Source organism: Alexandromys fortis, unplaced genomic scaffold (genome assembly GCF_014885135.2).
Source record: "Alexandromys fortis isolate MF-2015 unplaced genomic scaffold, M_Fortis_MF-2015_v1.1 scaffold_124, whole genome shotgun sequence".
In the NCBI taxonomy this organism is placed as follows: Eukaryota; Metazoa; Chordata; class Mammalia; order Rodentia; family Cricetidae; genus Alexandromys; species Alexandromys fortis.
This window is the reverse complement of record NW_026067995.1, coordinates 701,284-719,901: the sequence shown is the minus strand read 5'-3', so window position 1 is coordinate 719,901 and position 18,618 is coordinate 701,284. Positions and strand designations below refer to the sequence as shown.

Genomic DNA, 18,618 nt, shown 5'->3' with positions numbered 1-18,618 from the left:
GTTGGGTAATTTCCATGGTGGTACACTTTCAACCTATCAGGTAGTCCTGTGGTTTATTTTTGGCCCCAGTGTGGGGGCCAACCAATCAGAAGGGGAGGAATGTTCATGGTATAACTTTATTCTAGACTTCTGCTCAAGGAGTTTGGGGTTTCACTTCAGCCTCAAAAATTGTGTGTATCAGCTCAGGGAAGAATGGCCTAGAAAAAAATGGAATTCACGCTACTATAGCTAACATTTCCCCCTCTTCAAGTGGGTCATCAAATCATTGATGTCAGAAATCCAAGTCCTTTAAGTGGCCGTACTAAACCCACAGGACTAGGATCTTAACTGCATTATCCTCTTTTGAATGAAGCAGGAGATAGAGTTTAGCAGGGAGGTTGCACATGGCATGATTACTAGAATTATACTATTCCTGTTATCAGGGTAGTGATCCCTGGTGACCACTTGAAAAGGGATTCAAACCAGCCCCATGAAACTGATTGGGTTTGTTTCCTTTCCCTTCTTTTTTTTTTTTTTTTTTTTTTTTTTTTTTTTTTTTTTTTTTTTTTTTTTTGGTCTGACTATGCTCAGACTGTGCCTGATCACTCCCCTGTAGGTAGCACACAAGCAGCATTGTTCCCCCATAACATTGGGATTGACACATGTTGGTTGTTGGCTATCAATATCATTATAGAGAACAGGAAAGTCAGATAGAAATGAATTGTAGCTTTATTGGGTCCTGTGGATGAAGTCATAATATACACCTTTTGTTTTTGTCTTTGCTGGCTTGTCCTACTGTAACTCGTTTTATGTTGGAGTGATGTAAACAGAACTTAATTTTATCCTCTTTCACAGCTGATAGGGTGTTCAGGATAACAGTGTGGGGTAACTTTCAGAAAGGATGCAAGGCTTCTCCTATTGATGTCTGTCCCAGGTGAAGTCTCCTGGCTTGTAGCTCTGAAGTTTTGGGGGCTAAGGGATTCTCATATATGTGCCATAGCAGGGGGCATAACCCATCTGCAACTGTCAGGTAAAGGTATCCTGACTTGTCAGAAAGTCAGACTGTACCTGAAGCTGGGTTCTGGTGGATGTTAGTCTCCCCACAGGATGTGAAAATCCTTTTCCTCTCCCAGAGAACTTACAACTGAACTCTGCTCCCCTCCCCTAAGGGAGTTTCCCAGAAGTGAGGGCCCCTTCTTCTCAACTCTGGCCCAGCTATTACTTCTTCTGCTTCACTCTGCTAAGGGAGGAACCACTGCCGAAATGTAAAAGTAAAATGTAAATGTAAAAAGTCTTCTACAGTGCCTGCCAAAAGTTGGTACTTATGCTCCACTTCCCTAAGGGATTTTCCTAGCAAAGAGGTCCATTGCTTCTCTGCCCCACTATGCAAAATGCATTTGAAAGCAAAGATTCTACGCCACTGCAGGGAAAGAAGAATTTCACCCCAAAACTCCTTCAAGAGGTTTATTTGGGAAGGAGGAATCCAGGAGAGTGGCTGCTCTGCCAGCATGGAATAGGGCAGCTGCCAACTGAACAGGCACAGGGCCGATATAGAATTTCTTAGAGGCAGTTTTCCAGGGAGATTTTCAGATAGAGAATTGGCCAGATTTTGATCCCCTTGAGCTTGAACAAACTCAGTGACTAGTTTTTGTGCCCATGTATTGGTTGGTTTTCTGCTCAGAAATTGGTTGATTTTATGCTCAGTTGGTCAGGGACAGATTTGGCACTAGTTTCAGGGCCAATGTGGGTTTCTTTTACTGGTCTGTTTTCAGGACCAAAGTGTTTTTCTTTCGCTCTATTTTCAGGCTCAGAGTAAAATTATTTGGTTTTTGTTTCAGGGCAAAGTTATATTTTTAAAAACTGGTTCTTTGTTCATTGCTACTGTGTGTTCCTTTCACTGGCTCTGGTTTCAGGGCCATGTTGTGTTTCTTTTATTGGTTCTGGTTTCAGGTCCCAGGTATGTTTCTTCCCTGACCCTGAATTCAGGGTCAGGGTGGATTTCTGTGGCTGAACATTTTACTTTAGAACCCCATGCACATGAAACATTAAAAAAAAGCATAGCAGTTGCCAGTAAAAACATTAATCCTTGCTTTTGTCTGTGGGGTCTTTGGACTTTCAGGAGTCCCTCTTACTATGCTGAGGAGATCCATCCAGACTGGTGAGTGTGTGCCATCTGGGGGTGGGGCAGATGGTCCAAGAAAGGAGCACAGGGACCCTCCAGCTCCTGCTGCAGGGGCTTCTTTGTTCCACATGACCCTGCCTCCCCCAAGCCTATTGTCTGCGAGGTCCTTGGCCCAGGAACATTTCCTGCTCCTGCACTGAGGAGATCCACCCAGAGAGTCAGTCACAGCAAAGATTGGACCAAGATGCTAAGACTCTCCTGGCTGCATTTGAAGTAAGAGATGAACAGGTGCCAATGCAAGAATTCCTCCAACAACCTGAAAGGCAACATGATATCACCAGAGTCCAGGGATCACACAACAAGAAGACTTGAACACTCTATTTCAGAAGAAGTAGAAGAAATTGACTTTAAATGTAACATTATGAAAATAATAGAGGACCTTAAACAGAATGTGAAAAACTGCTTTAAAGAAATGGAGAAGACAAACAAAAAGGTAGAAGAAATGAATAAATCTTTCAAAGATACCCAAGAAAACTAATAAACAGCAATCAAACAGGTAATGGGAAAAGTTCAAGAGTTGAAAAATGAAATGGAGGCAATGAAGAAAACACAAATCAAGGGAAGACAGGATATGGAAAATCTGGGTAAACGAACAGGAACTACAGAGACAAGTATAACCATAAGAATACAGGATATATAAGAAAGAATCTTAGATGCTGAAGATACTATAGAGGAAATAAACTCATTGATTAAAGAAATAACAAATCCAACAAATTCTTAACTCAAAACATCCAGGAAATCTGGGACACCATGAAAAGACCAAACCTAAGAATAATAGGGGTTGAAGAAGGAGAAGAATTACAGCTCAAAGGCCCAGAAAATATATTCAAAAAATTATAGAGGAAAACTTTCCCAACCTAAAGAAGGATATTACTATGAAGGTACAAGAAGCTTACAGAACACCAAATAGACTGGATCAAAAAAAAATCCCCTCACCATATAATAATCAAAACACAAAACATACAGAATATAGAAAGAATATTAAAAGCTGCAAAGGAAAAAGGTCAAGTAACATATAAAGGGAAATCTATCAGAATTACACCTGACTTCTCAATGGAAACCATGAAAGCCAGAAGGTCTTGGATATATGTGCTGCAGACACTAAGAGACCATGGATGCAAGCCCAGACTACTATACCCAGCAAAGCTTGCATTCACCATCGATGGAGAAAACAAAATATTCCAGGACGAAAACAGATGTAAATAATATGTAGCCACAAACCCAACCTTACAGAAAATACTAGAAGGAAAACCACAAACCAAAATAGCCAACAACACACATAATAGCACAGGCATCTGAGAACCCTCCACCAGCACAACTCAAAGAAGGGAAACACACAAACACTAACACCAAAAAAAAAAAAATAACCAGAGTTAACAACCACTGGTCAATAATATCACTTAATACCAATGGACTCAATTCACCTATAAAAAGGCACAGGTTAAGAGAATGGATATGAAAACTGGATCCAACATTCTGCTGTTGATAAGAAACACACCTCAACCTCAAAGACAGACACAACCTTAGAGTTAAAGGTTGGAAAAAGGTTTTCCAATCAAAGAGACCAAAGAAATAAGCGGGTGTGGCTATACTAATATCTAACAAAATTGATTTCAAACTAAAATCAATCAGAAGAAATGGAGATGGATACTTTATACTCATAACAGGAACAATTCATCAGGAGGAAGTCTCAATCCTGAATATCTATACCCCTGATATAAAAGCACCCACATATGTAAAAGAAACATTACTAGAACTCAAAGCACATATCAAATCCCACACTTTAATAGTAGGAGATTTCAACACTCCTCTCTCACCAATGGACAGGTCAACCAGACAGGAATTCAACAGAGAAATAAGAGAACTAACAGATGTAATGAACCAAATGGACTTAACAGACATCTATAGAACATTCCACCCAAACAGAAAAGAATATACCTTCTTCTCAGCATCTCATGGAACCTTCTAAAAAATTGATCACATAATCGGTAACAAAGAAAACATCCACAGATACAAAAAAGTTGTAGTAATCACCTGTGTACTATTGGATCACCATGGAATAAAGTTAGAATTCAACAACAATTCTACCCCGAGAAAGCCTACAAACTAATGGAAACTGAACAGTTAACTACTGAACCACACCTGGGTCAAGGAAGAAATAAAGAAAGAAATTAAAGTCTTCCTTGAATTCAATGAAAAAGAGACACAACATACCCAAACCTATGGGGCACTATGAAAGCAGTGCTAAAAGGAAAGTTCATAACACTAAGTGCCCACATAAAGAAAACAGAGAGAGCTCACATTAGAGACTTAACAGCACACCTGAAAGCTTTAGAAAAAAAAAAAGCAGACTCACCCAGCAGGAGTAGAAGACTGGAAATAATCAAACTGAGTGCTAAAATCAACAAAATAGAAACACAGAAAATAATCCAAAGAATCAATGAAACAAAAAGCTGGTTCTTGGAGAAAATCAACAATATTGACAAACCCCTATACAAACTAATTAAAATGCAGAAAGAGAACACGTAAATTTACAAGATCAGAAATGAAAAGGGGACATAGCCACGGACACAGAGGAAATTTGGAGAATCCTCAGATCTTACTACAAAAGCTTGTATGCCACAAAATTGGAAAATGTGAAAGAAATGGATATTTTTTTAGATAAGTACCATATACCAAAATTAAGTCCAGACCAGGTGAACAATTTAAATAGATCTGTAAGTCTAGAAAAATTAGAAGCTGTCATCAAAAACCTCCCTACCAAAAAAGCCCAGGATCAGATGGTTTCAATACAGAATTCTACCAGAACTTCCAAGAAGAGCTAATACCTATACTCTTTAATGTTTCACAAAATAGAAACAGAAGGGTCATTGCCAAACTCCTTTTATGAAGCTACAGTTACCCTGATACCAAAACCACACAAGACCACACAAAGACAAGAAAGAGAATTACAAACCAATCTCACTCATGAATATCGATGCAAAAATTCTCAATAAAATACTGGCAAACCAAATCCAAGAACACATCAAAAAAATTATCCATTATGATCAAGTAGGCTTCATTCCAGAGATGCAGGTTCAACATACAAAAATGTATCAATGTAATCCATCATATAAATAAATTGAAAGAAAAAATACATATGATCATTTCATTAGATGCTGAAAAAGTATTTGACAAAATTCAACACCCCTTTTTGATAAAGGATTTGGAGAGACTAAGGATACAAGGGTCATACCTAAATATAATGAAAGCAATATACAGCAAGCCGACAGCTAACATCAAATTAAATGGAATGAAATTTAAAGCCATTTCACTAAAATGAATAACAAGACAAGGCTGTCCAGTCTCTCCATACTTCTTCAGTATAGTGCTGGAAGTTCTAGCAATAGCAATAAGACAACATATGGAGATCAAGGGGATTCGAATTGGAAAGAAAGAAGTCAAACTTTCATTATTTGCATATGATATGATAGTGTACATAAGTGACCCCAAAAACTCTACCAAAGAACTCCCACAGCTGATAAACACCTTTAGTAATGTGGCTGGATACAAGATCAACTCCAAAAATTCAGTAGCTCTCCTATACACAAAGAACAAAGAAGCAGAGAGAGAAATCACAGAAATATCACCTTTCATGATAGCCACAAATAGCATAAAGTATCTTGGGGTAACTCTAACCAAGGAAGTGAAAGATCTATTTGACAAGAACTTTTAGTCTTTGAAGAAAGAAATTGAAGAGGATACCAAAAAAATAAAAGGATCTCCCATGCTCGTGGATTGATAGACTCAACATAGTAAAAATGGCAATTCTACCAAAAGCAATCTATATATTCAATGTAATCCCCATAAAAATCCCAAAAATTTCTTCAGAGACCTAGAGAGAAAAATAATAAACTTTATATGGAAAAACAAAAAATCCAGGATAGCCAAAACAATACTACACAATAAAAGTACTTCCAGAGGCATTACCATCCCAGACTTCAAACTCTGTTACAGAGCTACAGTAATGAAAACAGCCTGGTATTGGCATAAAAACAGAGATGTTGACCAATGAAATCGAATCGAAGACCTGGATATTAATCCACAAGCTGATGAATACCTGATTTTCGACTAATTTAAAATTATACAATAGAAGAAAGAAAGCATCTTTAACAAATAATGCTGGCATAACTGGATGTCAACCTGTAGAAGAATGAAAATAGATCCATATCTACCACCATGCACAAAACTGAAGTCCAAATGGTTTAAAGACCTGAATATAAATCTGACTACACTGAATCTGATAGAAGAGAAAGTGGGAAGTAGTCTGACACATGGGCACAGGAGACCACTTCCTATGTAGAACCCCAGTAGCACAGACAATAAGAGCAACAATGAATAAATGGGACCTCCTGAAACTAAGAAGCTTCTGTAAAGCAAAGGATACTGTAATTAAGAAAAAGGGCAGCCTACTGAATGAGAGATCTTCACCAACCCCACATCAGAAAAAGGTCTGATCTCCAAAATATATAAAGAACTCAAGAAACTAGACCGTAAAAGGCTAATCAACCCAATTAGAAAATGGGGTACTGAACTGAACAGAGAATTCTCAACAGAAGAAATTTAAATGGCCAAAAGACACTTAAGGTCATGTTCAACTTCCTTAGCAATCAGGGAAATGCAAATCAAAACAACTTTAAGATATCTTCTTACACATGCCAGAATGGCTAAAATCAAAAACACCAATGATAGCCTATGCTGGAGAGGATGTGGAGTAAGGGGAACACTCATCCATTGTTGGTGGGAATGCAAACTTGTGCAACCACTTTGGAAATCAGTGTGGTGGTTTCTCAGGAAACTGGGAGTCAACCTACCTCAGGATCCAGCAATTTCACTCTTGGGAATATACCCAAGAGATACCCAATCATACTACAAAAGCATTTGTTCAATTATGTTCATAGCAGCACCATTTGTAATAGTCAGAACCTGGAAACAGCCTAGATGCCCCTCAATGGAAGAATGGATAAAGAAGGTGTGGCAATATACACTTTAGAGTTCTATTCAGTGGTAAAAAAACAATGACATCTTGACTTTTGCATGCAAATGGATAGAAATAGAAGATACTTTACTGAGTGAGATAACACAGACCCAAAAATATGAATACGGTATGTACTCACTCATAAGCAGATTCTAGCCATAAACAAAGGACATTGAGCCTATAATTCGTGATCCTAGAGAAGCTAAATAAGAAGGTGAACCCAAAGAAAAACATATAGTTATCCTCCTGGATATTGGAAGTAGACAAGATCGCTGGACAAAAGTGGGGAGCACAAGGGTAGGGTGGGGTGGGGGAAAGGGGTGAGGGGAAGATAGAAGGGAAAAGGGGAGGGTTGGGGAGAGCTTGGGGGAACGGGATGGTTGAAGTGGAGGAAGAGTGGATATGGGAGCAGGGAAGAAGATATCTTAATTAAGGGAGCCATTTTAGGGTTGGCAAGAGACTTGGCTCTAGAGGGGTCCCCAGGTGTCCAAGGAGATGTCCCCAGCTAGGTCCTTGGGAAGCCAAAGAGAGGATGCCTGAACTGGCCTTTTCCCCATAGCCACACTGATGAATATCTTGCATATCATCATAGAACCTTCATCCAGCGATGGATGGAGATAGAGACAGAGACCTACATTGGAGCAATGGACTGAGCTCCCAAGGTCCAGATGAAGAACAGAAGGAGGGAGAACATGACAAAGGAAATCAGGACCACGAGGGGTGTACCCACCTACTGAGATGGTGCATTTGAACTAATGGGGGCTCACCAAGGCCAGTTGGACTGGGACTGATGGAGCATGTGATCAAACCAGACTCTCTGAATGTGGCTGACAATGAGGGCAGACTGAGAAGCCAATGATAATGGCACTGGGTTTTGATTCTACTGCATGTACTGACTTTTTGGAGCTTAGTCTGTTTGGATGCTCACTTTCCTAGATCTAGATGGAGGGGGAAGGGCCTTGGACTTCCCACAGGGCAAGGTACCCTGACTTCTCATAGGACTGGAGAGGGAGGGGGAGAAAGAAGAGGGAGAGTGAGAGGAAAATGGGAGGAGGAGGGGAGGTGGAAATTTTTAATAAATAAATAAATTTAAAAAAATTAGTACTTTTTCATTTTTTAAGGGTTAGGACCAGAATCAATGCAATCAGTTCTGACTTTTGGGTGAAAGTGCCCACAGGAGGACTTGAGTGCATAGTATCTTTCTCAAAATTATTATAGCAGTCCCTGCTAACTTCTGTCCTGGGACATCAGTCAGGTTGTTCCTAATGTTCTGGAAGCTGGATACTATGTCAATACAGTCATGAAGGCATGCCCGCACACTGTCAGGCAGCATTGAGAATGGGTTGAATATGGATGGTTGGGAAAAGGTTATTTTAGGTCAGTTTAGCAGTAAAGCCTGATAGTAAGTGAGATGAGCATTTGTTACCTATCTGTAAGGAGTTATAGGGACTCCTCAAGAGACTCTCCACTGCATGTGGGGCCATGATGACAAGCTTCTGTCCCAGATTTAATTTATCAGAGTCATTAGTAAGCAGGGCCATTGCCACCATGATCTTCAAGCAGCCCCAGTGGAAGAGATAACTGAGACAATCTGATTTCTCCATTTATTGAATATACTCATAAAGAAGAGGGAGGGAGTCTTCCCCAAAGGAAGTTAAGATAGGAGCCCAAGGTTTTCCAGGGAAGACAGTAGGGGTTGTCTCCAATTAACTTTACAGGTGGAACTGGAGTTTCTTTGGGGGTTATCTTCCAAGAGGAGCACCAAGCAGTCCACTCTATAAGGTCAGGGTTGTCTGGGCTGCCCAAACTATTGTGAGGATTGTAAGAGAAATAGAGGTTAAAGGTGCCCTTGGGAGGTCAGTTGACTCCAACAGTCAGTCACTGGAGGTGACAGACCATGTGGAGCTTTCTGTGGAAGAATGAATCTCCAGATACCTGGGCTTTCTTCTTGAAGTCTTAAAAATGCTATAAGACAAGGTCTAGGGGAGAATTTTGGGCCAAAGATGTAGTTTGCCCCATGATCTTGATGTAAGAGAGAAGACCAATAGTGAGTATACAAAGTGAAATCAAAAGTCTGACTTGACAGATGGAGTCCAGGGAGACAAGGGTTTTAGTAGAACATGGTTCTGTTCAGACTTAGCCGGAGCAGATGCCTTTTTGGCTGAATTCCAGAAACCAGATGTCCCAGACACTCCCAACTACTGGAGGACAAAGAAGAAGATGAGATGACTCTGTTCTCCTTCTGACTTCATCCAGTCTCTTCTCTCTTGGGTCCTAGTAAAAGATGCCACAGACCACAAAACCTCTATTGCTTACCTCTGAAGATTACTACATGGGTCTGGAACAGTCAGCTGAGCCAAAGACTTGAACCAGTAGACCATGAAATAATGGACAAGGCCCCAAATATTAGGGTCCATAAATCTGAAAATAATTCACCAGAAAGGCAGGGTTTGTGCAGTCCAAAAAATTATTTAAAAATCTGATATATCAGGGAGGTGTGCGGTTTCAGCATCCATACAATGTAACCAAGACAGCGGCAGCAGTCAGTTTTAATGGTGAAAAACCAGGAAGAGACAGTTCCTGAGTCCTACCAATCATAACATAATATTGGAAGAAAGAGTTTGGGACTTTCCTTACTAGCATGCTTTCAGTCTATCACGGAGTCCTCTGGTTTGTGTTTGTGATTGCTGTTGGAACCAATCAACTATAAAGGGATGGAATATTTGTAGTTTAGCCTTATTATAGACACCTTGCAAGGGAGTTTGGGATTGCAGGTCAGCTTCAGGAAATAGTGGATAAAGCTTAGAGCAGACTGACCAGGGACAAAACAGACTTCATGTTGCTAACTAGGACCTAACAATACTACTGCCTTTTCTCATTACCTCAGGTTTATTTGGTCTTTATGAAAGCTACAACAGACTCACTATTTATCTCACAGAACCATTACCTCCAAAGTTAGAGCCCTCAGTCTAGAATGATCATCCTTTTTGTTCAACATAGGCCTCCAATAATATAATTTCTAAGTGGGGTTCAACCTGAACCATGTGTCTATTTTTGTGCCTGAGAATCTTAGCAACAAGAAGTGTGGCAAGAGGAAAGGGATATAGGTAGATAGGCACAAAAGTTTTCAGTCATTCCTGCTGCTAACATCATGTTTTCTAAATTTGTAGGCTGAAAAAATTCTGCAGATATATTTGCAGTCAAAGGAAGAAGTGAGTAATGTCATTCTACAGACAGACCAGACACTGACAAAAATGGAAAAGGAGATTGAAGGTAAGGCACAAGATAAAGGACTACACGCCTCAAAAGCTCTGGAATGTTTAGATTAGTAATAAAACTAGGATCTTGAAGCAGACCTAAAATAACAGAGCTATGTCTCACTATCTAGTATCAGACATGATCGTACTATAATGTCAGCAGCAACAATGAAAGCAGGTGAGAAAGAGAGCATTGCATGCTGCATTTACATCTTCCTTCTTGATTTCCTTCCCAGTGGAACATGTGAGAGCTGAAGCCACCAAGGCTGCAGTAAAAATGCAGGAGGAAATGCAACAAAAGTATGAACAGTTACTGCAAGAGAAAGAGAGGAGTCATGAGAAGGAGTTGAAAGAGTTGACTGTGAAGATGAAGAAGGAACAGGCTGAGACTAGAAAATTACAACAGAATTATGAACAGTTGCTGCAACAGAAAAAGAAGAGTCACCAGGAGCACATGAAACAGCTGACTGAGATGTTGGAGAAGGAACAGGCTGAGATGAAAGAAATGCAACAGAAGTCTGCACAGTTGTTGGAAGTAAAAGAGAAGAGTGAAGAGAAGGAGATGAAAGATCTGACTGAGAAGATGGAGAAGGTACAAGCAGAGATGAAAGAAATGCAACAGAGGTATAAACAGTTGCTGCAAGAAAAAGAGAAGAGTCATGAGAAGGATTTGAAAGAGCTGACTGAGAAAATGATGAAGGAACAGGCCGAGATGAGAGAAATGCAACAGAAGAAAGACCATTTGCTGCAAGAGAAAGAGAAGAGTCACGAGGAGCTCATGAAACAGCTGACTGAGAAGATGGAGAAGGAACAGGCCCAGATGAGAGAAATGCAACAGAAGTATGAAGAGTTGCTGCAAGAGAAAGAGACGAGTCATGAGAAGGAGATGAAAGAGCTGTTTGAGAAGATGGAGAAGGAACACGCTGATACTAGAGAAATGCAACAGAAGTATGAGCAGTTGCTGCAAGAGAAAGAGAAGAGTCATGAGAAGGAGATGAAGGATCTGACTGAGAAGATGGAGAAGGAACAGGCCAAGATTAGAGAAATGCAAGAGAAGTATGAACAGTTGCTGCAACAGAAAGAAAAGAGTCACCAGGAGCACACAAAACAGCTGACTGAGATGTTGGAGATGGAACAGGCCAAGATTAGTGAAATGCAAGAGAAGTATGAACAGTTGCTGGAACAGAAAAAGAAGAGTATTGAGGAGTTCTTGAAATATGTTATTGAGATGCTGGAAAAGCATAAGGTATAGAAGTTAGAGTAGGAAACAAAAGAGATACTTAAATTGCATTACTTCCAATATTCTTTTCATTTAAAAATGCATTAAAGTGTCTCTGTGTGTTTGTGTGTGTGTTTGTCTGTGCATGTAATATATGTAAAGGGCAAAAGAGGAAGTCATATCCCCTAACCTAGTGTTATAGGTGTTTGTGGGTCACCTATCATGGATGCTTGGAACGGAATTCCAGTCTGTAACATACTCTTTACTGCTGAGCTATCTATCCAGACTACTGTTTTCTTTTTTTCTGTTCATCAAAAAATTTATTGAAGCCTAAAGGCTGACCAAGCCTGATCTCATGGGCTGTTCATTCCTAGATATCTGGTTGTCTGTTGCCCATGTCTGGTGATGAAGTGATCGTTAAGTAATGGCATAACACTAAGTCATTTAGGAATATATATGTTGTATTATGGCAACTATGCCCTTTGTGCTTTATCTTTATTTCTTTCTTAATACTTCTATGAACCAAGAACTATATCCTATTATGTAGAAGAAAGAAGGACAGGTTCACTTAAGATTAAAAAATATACAATATTAGTACTTTTGTTAGTAGAGGCAGGAGGATCAAAATGTCAAAATCATCCTCAGCTAAACAGAGAATTCAAAATCCACCAGGGCAATAGCCCCTGCCTCAAAAATCACTATATATAAAATACATACAACAGATTAGGCTGTCTTTCCCATAGTGGGATCTGCAAAGGTAGGTTTTCCATCTCACCTGGTATGAGTTTATCCCTAAGAGAGACTTCATGAGGAAAGAAACTCCTCCATGCTCACAACTACATGAGTGTCTGTCTGTCCTTCCTTTATCCTATACTTTGTTCTCAATTTATGTTCAGTTGTGAGTTAGAGATAGAATTCATTTTCTTCAGAATGGGACACTAATTTTCTTACCAATCATCTGTCACACTTCTACCAATTTTTGGAAGTTTTCACAAATTTTCTCCTTCCCACCCCTCCTCTCTCTTTTTCTTTCTCTGAGTGCACACATTTGTGTGCATGTTAGTGCGTCTTCATCTGCGCACATGTATGTGAAGGTGAGAGAACTACCTCCAATGTCCTTCATCACCTTAGACTGTATTTTTTTTAAATTCTAATTAATTATTTTTTTAATATATATATATATATTTATTTATTTATTTATTGTATACGATATTCTGTTTGTATGCCTGAAGGCCAGAAGAGGGGTTGAGCCACCATGTGGTTGCTGGGAATTGAACTCAGGACCTTTGGAAAAGCAGGCAATGCTCTTAACCACTGAGCCATCTCTCCAGCCCCCTAGACTGTATTTTTTGAAATGATCTCTTACTGAACCTCAAGCTCACTGGTGGGGCTAGTCTTGCTGGTCACTGACTGCTAAGTTTCAAGGATTTGCCTACATCTGCATTCCATGCCTGGTATTACAGAACAGTACTGTATATAGCTCTTACATGGATACCTGGGGTTCTATCAGGCATATTCCTGACTCAGACATGACCCCACCCCAGACTCAATTTCTTACACTAAGATTCAGAGCCTTAGTTAGATATTCAGAATTCATTCCTGTGCTACATGCTTATACAAGGTTAGAGTAGGGAGGTGTATTAAAGTCTATAATGATAAAATTTCAAGACAAGTGATTAAGATTACAGAGGTTATAAAAAACTGATGAATAAATCAATACTGATAATGAAAGTTCATCAGTGAAACTGTTTCTTAGCTAAAGGAACCCCCAAGAAATGTGACCACAGCTGTGCAAGAAAAGGCATATTTTGAGGAGGAGGCTAAAAAATTCCCAAAAGCAAAAGCAAACCTCTAAACATTAAATTTTACTCATGAATAAAAACATGTTTAAATTATAATAAAAATTAGGTCATAAAAATTTTTTAAGAAATTAATAATAAAAAATATTAAAATTGCATAAAACCTAAGAATCAAGTCAGTGTAATGATTCATTGTCGTTACTTTTCAGAAATATACAGAACTATGGGAGATATATAAAAGATTGCAAAATGAAAGGCAAAACATATGCACATGTGTCATAAGCTGAAGGCCTAAAGAGTGATATCATTCTGCCATTCAAAGCAGAGCTGAATTGGGAATGGGAGTCACTTCAGTTGAAATAATAAACTACAAATGTGCAAAGATGTTCAGTGTGATGATTGAAATCAGGTTTGTCTTCAAATATGATTGTGCACCAAGGATGCCAGTGCTGTCTTCACATCAAGAGACTCAACAACAACATTGCTCAAAAGAAAATACCTTACCCAGATAATCTCAAGGATACAGATTGACACTTATCACATTTTTAAATATTGGCACATAATTAGGAATAATGATTTCCACAGATATGATGAATCTGAAGGGCAGGAATAGTCAGTCTCATTTCCAACAATGTAGAGTTCTCCATTCTATAAAAACTGTTCAAACATTCAGCAAGTGCATGATTTGTGGACACTGGTAATGTATAACTTTATGAACACATTTATAAATCAAGACAGATGCATGGAGATCAGAGTCCCCATATATAATATCCACAGGAAGATGAAAGAAGGCATTGGCAGGACAAGGCGCTGAATCCCAGGTCTATGGCCTGAAGAAGGGAATATTTAAGTTCACGCATATTGAAAGTGTAATGGGACATTTCCAAACTTGAACAGATGACACTGGCTACATAATAACATGATGACAATTTAGAATTATGTAGATCAGTACCTTTAAAGATGGAATTTTATGATGGCCAGTGCTCTATAGACATCAAAAGTTTTTTTTAATGATTTATCTGTAACCATAAACTTACATTATTCCTTTCCTATTATTACCTGCTATTTTTGAAATTTTGGTGACTTTTCCCCAAGCATAATAAAGATTATTTTTCCATATTTTTTGACCAGCTCTTAGTACTATGGACTATATATAAACTTTATCCCAACTACCAGAACCACAAAGTAAATGTTTAACAGCTTTTAAAGGGATTGAGAACTTTTGATGGGTTTGGTTCAATGGGCAAAATACTTGCTGTACCAACATATGCATGTAAATTCAGATCACAGTACCCACAAAGCAAACTTGACATTGTAGTACACACCTGTAAGCCTAGCACTGAAGTTGGGGAAGGGTAGATAGGAAGATCCTTGGGGTCTACTAGCCAGTCAGCCTAGTCAACAGACGGGCCATGGGTTGACTGAGTGACCCTGTTTCAAAAGTAATACAGAGAACAATTGAGAACACAGTCATGTTGTTTACTGGAAGTAGATGTGACCAGAAATAATTATATTATACATATTAAAAGTCTCAGAAAACAAATGCATGTTTTCTTTGATATACACATCCTGCCTTTTTATAGAGGCCTAAATTTATGTATGTATAATGATACAGAAGATAAACTGAAACTATCCAGAGAAACAATGGGGACTATGCAAGGAAGAGGATGAGGAGAAGGGGAGGAATACTGGGGCATGCTAAACAACAAGATATGATTATATGAAAACATTCTCCTATGATACAACACTATGTGTAATGAATATATGCAATGAATATTATAAAAACCATTTGTGATCAACAAAGGAAAAATTTAAAATATGCATTCTAACAACTCCATCTAAATAACTTAACAAGAACCCATTACCATTGTTCTTGAGTTCTCAGTAGTCCTCATTGTCCTCTATGTTCAGCGAGTCCGGTTTTATCCCAGGCTTTTTCAGACCCAGGCCAGCTGGCCTTGGTGAGTTCCCAATAGGACATCCCCATTGTCTCAGTGTGTGGGTGCACCCCTCGCGGTCCTAAGTTCCTTGCTTGTGCTCTCTCTCCTTCTACTTCCCACAGGGCAGGGAACCCTGATTGCTCTTTGGGCTGACGAGGGAGGGGGACTTGATTGGGGAAGGGGAAGGGAAATGGGAGGCGGTGGCAGGGAAGAGACAGAAATCTTTAATAAATAAATAAATAAATAAATAAATAAATAAATAAATAAAACGATAAAATAAAAATAAATAATTTAACAATTCAAATAAATTAACTAATTTCTCAAAAAAACATATAAAGCACTCAACTCGCTACATTTTTTTTACTCCTTGGTTGCTGCAACACAATACCTGTAAAAAGCAATTGAAGGAAGGAAGGATTTATTTTGGCTTACGCTCTGACATGACTGTCTATCACAGCAGATAAATCATGGTGGCAGGAGTATGAGGAAGCTGGTAATTTTGTATCCACAGAGAGGAGATAGAGAGATGTACCCTGGTGGTGCAATCAATTTCTCCTTTTTATTTAGCTATAAACTCCAGCTCATGAAACATATGTCCACAGTTAGGATAGTCCTCACACTTTTATTAACCCAATTTAGAAACTCACAGACATGCCTGCATGTGTGTCTCCTCGGTGATTCCAGATCTTGTCATGGTAATAATCAATATGACCAACTGTCACACTCTTTTAGGATAAACAAGATCACCTGAATTATATCTGCTCAAGAAATTTGATTTATAGTTTAAAAATATCAAAAAGCTACTTTTCTGCATCCAGACGACTTTCTTTTACTGCACATGTAAAGAAGAAATAATAGGAATTCTACAGAGATTCTTTCAGAAAATACAAGAGGAAGCATTTCCTAATTTAGTCCAGGTGAAAAACATTGTCTTCTTGCCAAAGTCAGTTATAAAACATTACAAATCAGAAAAATAACAGATTAACATGCTTCATGAACTTAGACACATAGCTCCATGAGAAAATATTAGCCAACAAAATCCAGGAATGTAATGAAATAATTTACTTACATTCAGCTGGGTTTATCCTAAGGAAAAATGGCTGGAGCAAGAACATATGATTTACTACACTGAAAGCTAAAGAAAACAAAATGAAATGCTGGATTCCTCAAACAGCTACATAGTAATTCTGACACAGCACCCATGAGCAATGAAACAGTCCCCAGGGCAGTGCAAGTCTCCTGTCTTATTTCATTTAACTGGGGATTTGGGGTTTGGATATGGTTGCAAGTTGTTGCTGTGGTTTTGTTTTGATATAGGGTCTTTTTACACTGCCAAGACTACAAATAAACTTACATCAGTTCTTCATTCTTCACTTCCCAGGTATTGGGACTGTAGGTATGCACCATCACAACATGCCAGATGTCAACTTCTTTAATGCAATAAAGGGTAGCTACAAAATGCCTTCATCAGCATCATACTTACTGTGACAGTAAATGTTTGCCTCTCTGACCTAGGAAAAATCCTAGGGCTTCCATTCTCACCACTCACATTTAACCTGACACGTGGATCAGAAAGGATAAAATAACGCAGTTTTTGTTTGCAGACAATATGAATGTGAAAATCCCAGGGAATCCAGAAATGTATTCTGACAACCAGTCAGTGAGTTCCCAAATTTATGAATCCATATTCCCTGAGTTTGCCAAATCTGCGAATCCAGTTTCAATGAGGAAGTCTGTTTCAAAAAATAAGGTGGCCAACAATCAAGAAATAGATGCCAAATGTTGACCTCTGATCTCCTTATACAAACACACACATGCTTACAGGAAATATGTATATCACACTTTTTATACAGACACACACACACATACACACACACAAAACCTTCACTATGTCAGGTAACAAATAAAATCTGAACTTCATTTATTTTGATATGCAAATAATGAACAACCAGAAATCAAAATTTACAAAACAATAACTAGAGAAAAGGGCAAAATATTTATCTGTAAATTTAACTAGATATATAGGATCTCTATGTTCAAATTTAATCTAACAACAGAGATTTGCAGAAAACTCATGATCCTTAAATCTCAGAATAAACTTGAAGGGATGCCACAAACCAAAATGTGGCAAACCTGGCACTGGCAGGCCTTGAACTTCTCCCACATTTCCTTTGCTTAGCTAAAAGCCTTAAGATTATATCCCTAAAGCTAGCCCCCAAAGTCTATTCCCTTATTTGACCACTTCCTCCTCTTGTGGCTTACTGCCAAGGTCTATCTCTCAAAATATTGAAAACCAGCAATCAAAAGCCCCTCCTGACTCATCCTATTTACCTTCCCAATCTAAATTAAACACCTCATCCTAAATGGGGTTTCCCTTTACTTTCATAAAATCCATTTGCCCATGAGCCCTGTCTGTCTCCTCTTTATCCAGAGGCCATATTTTTTCATCATCATTCTCCCCCAATAAATGTCCCTGCCCCCTCTCCATTGCCACTCTTCTCCCTCTCTTTGTTTCCTTCCCCTTCTCCCTAGTCTTCTATCTCTGGTCTTTGTCTCTTATTCCCTGACCTTTGTCTCTTCAGAGCAAATAAATCTTTGTGCTGAGAATGTGGATTTGGGTTATCCTACAATACTAACACATAATTCTTACTGAGCACTCAGTCTCTGTGAAGGTCATTCAGGTCCTTTTTCTATAGTTAGCAATTTCTAAAGCAGTGGTACAGCAGTAACAAAGGTGTTTTCCCCACATTGGGCAAGGTCCCAGTGGACACTAAAACATGTATAGTGGCATATATCAGCCATTTATCCTAATAGAAAGGAAAGAAATGTGACCGCAAATACTTAGGGTCAAACACTCACTTACCATTCACATACATTCCCCAGGGCTTCACTCATCATAGAGGAAAGCACAGAAGAGAGGAGAGCCTAAAGAAATGACAAACACTCTCACATTTTATTACAGAGATCATCTAAGTTTAGGTCAGAAACAGTCTCTCATAGACAACCAGATATGTCTAAGCTAGAGGGGTTATTTATTATGAACTCTTGGCCAGCCTGTCACCAGTGGCACATACCTTTAATCCCAGCACTCGGGAGGCAGAGGCAGGCGGATCTCTGTGAGTTTGAGGCCAGCCTGGTCTACAAGAGCTAGTTCCAGGACAGGCTCCAAAGCTACAGAGAAACCCCATCTCAAATAAAAACAAAATAAACAAAAACAAAACAAAA

The 18,618-nt window shown here is 38.9% G+C and overlaps 1 protein-coding gene across 1 annotated transcript in view; it reads left to right on the top strand.

Annotated features, from left to right (window-relative positions):
• The window catches only part of LOC126512418 (trichohyalin-like), a 78,934-nt gene extending 63,899 nt beyond the window's left edge, over positions 1-15,035 (top strand). The window contains 3 exon segments of the mRNA XM_050160201.1: positions 10,349-10,451; positions 10,672-11,681; positions 13,663-15,035. Coding sequence (XP_050016158.1) covers positions 10,349-10,451; positions 10,672-11,681; positions 13,663-13,740 — 1,191 coding nt within the window. The 3' untranslated portion in view covers positions 13,741-15,035.
• The last annotated feature ends 3,583 nt before the right edge of the window (positions 15,036-18,618 follow it).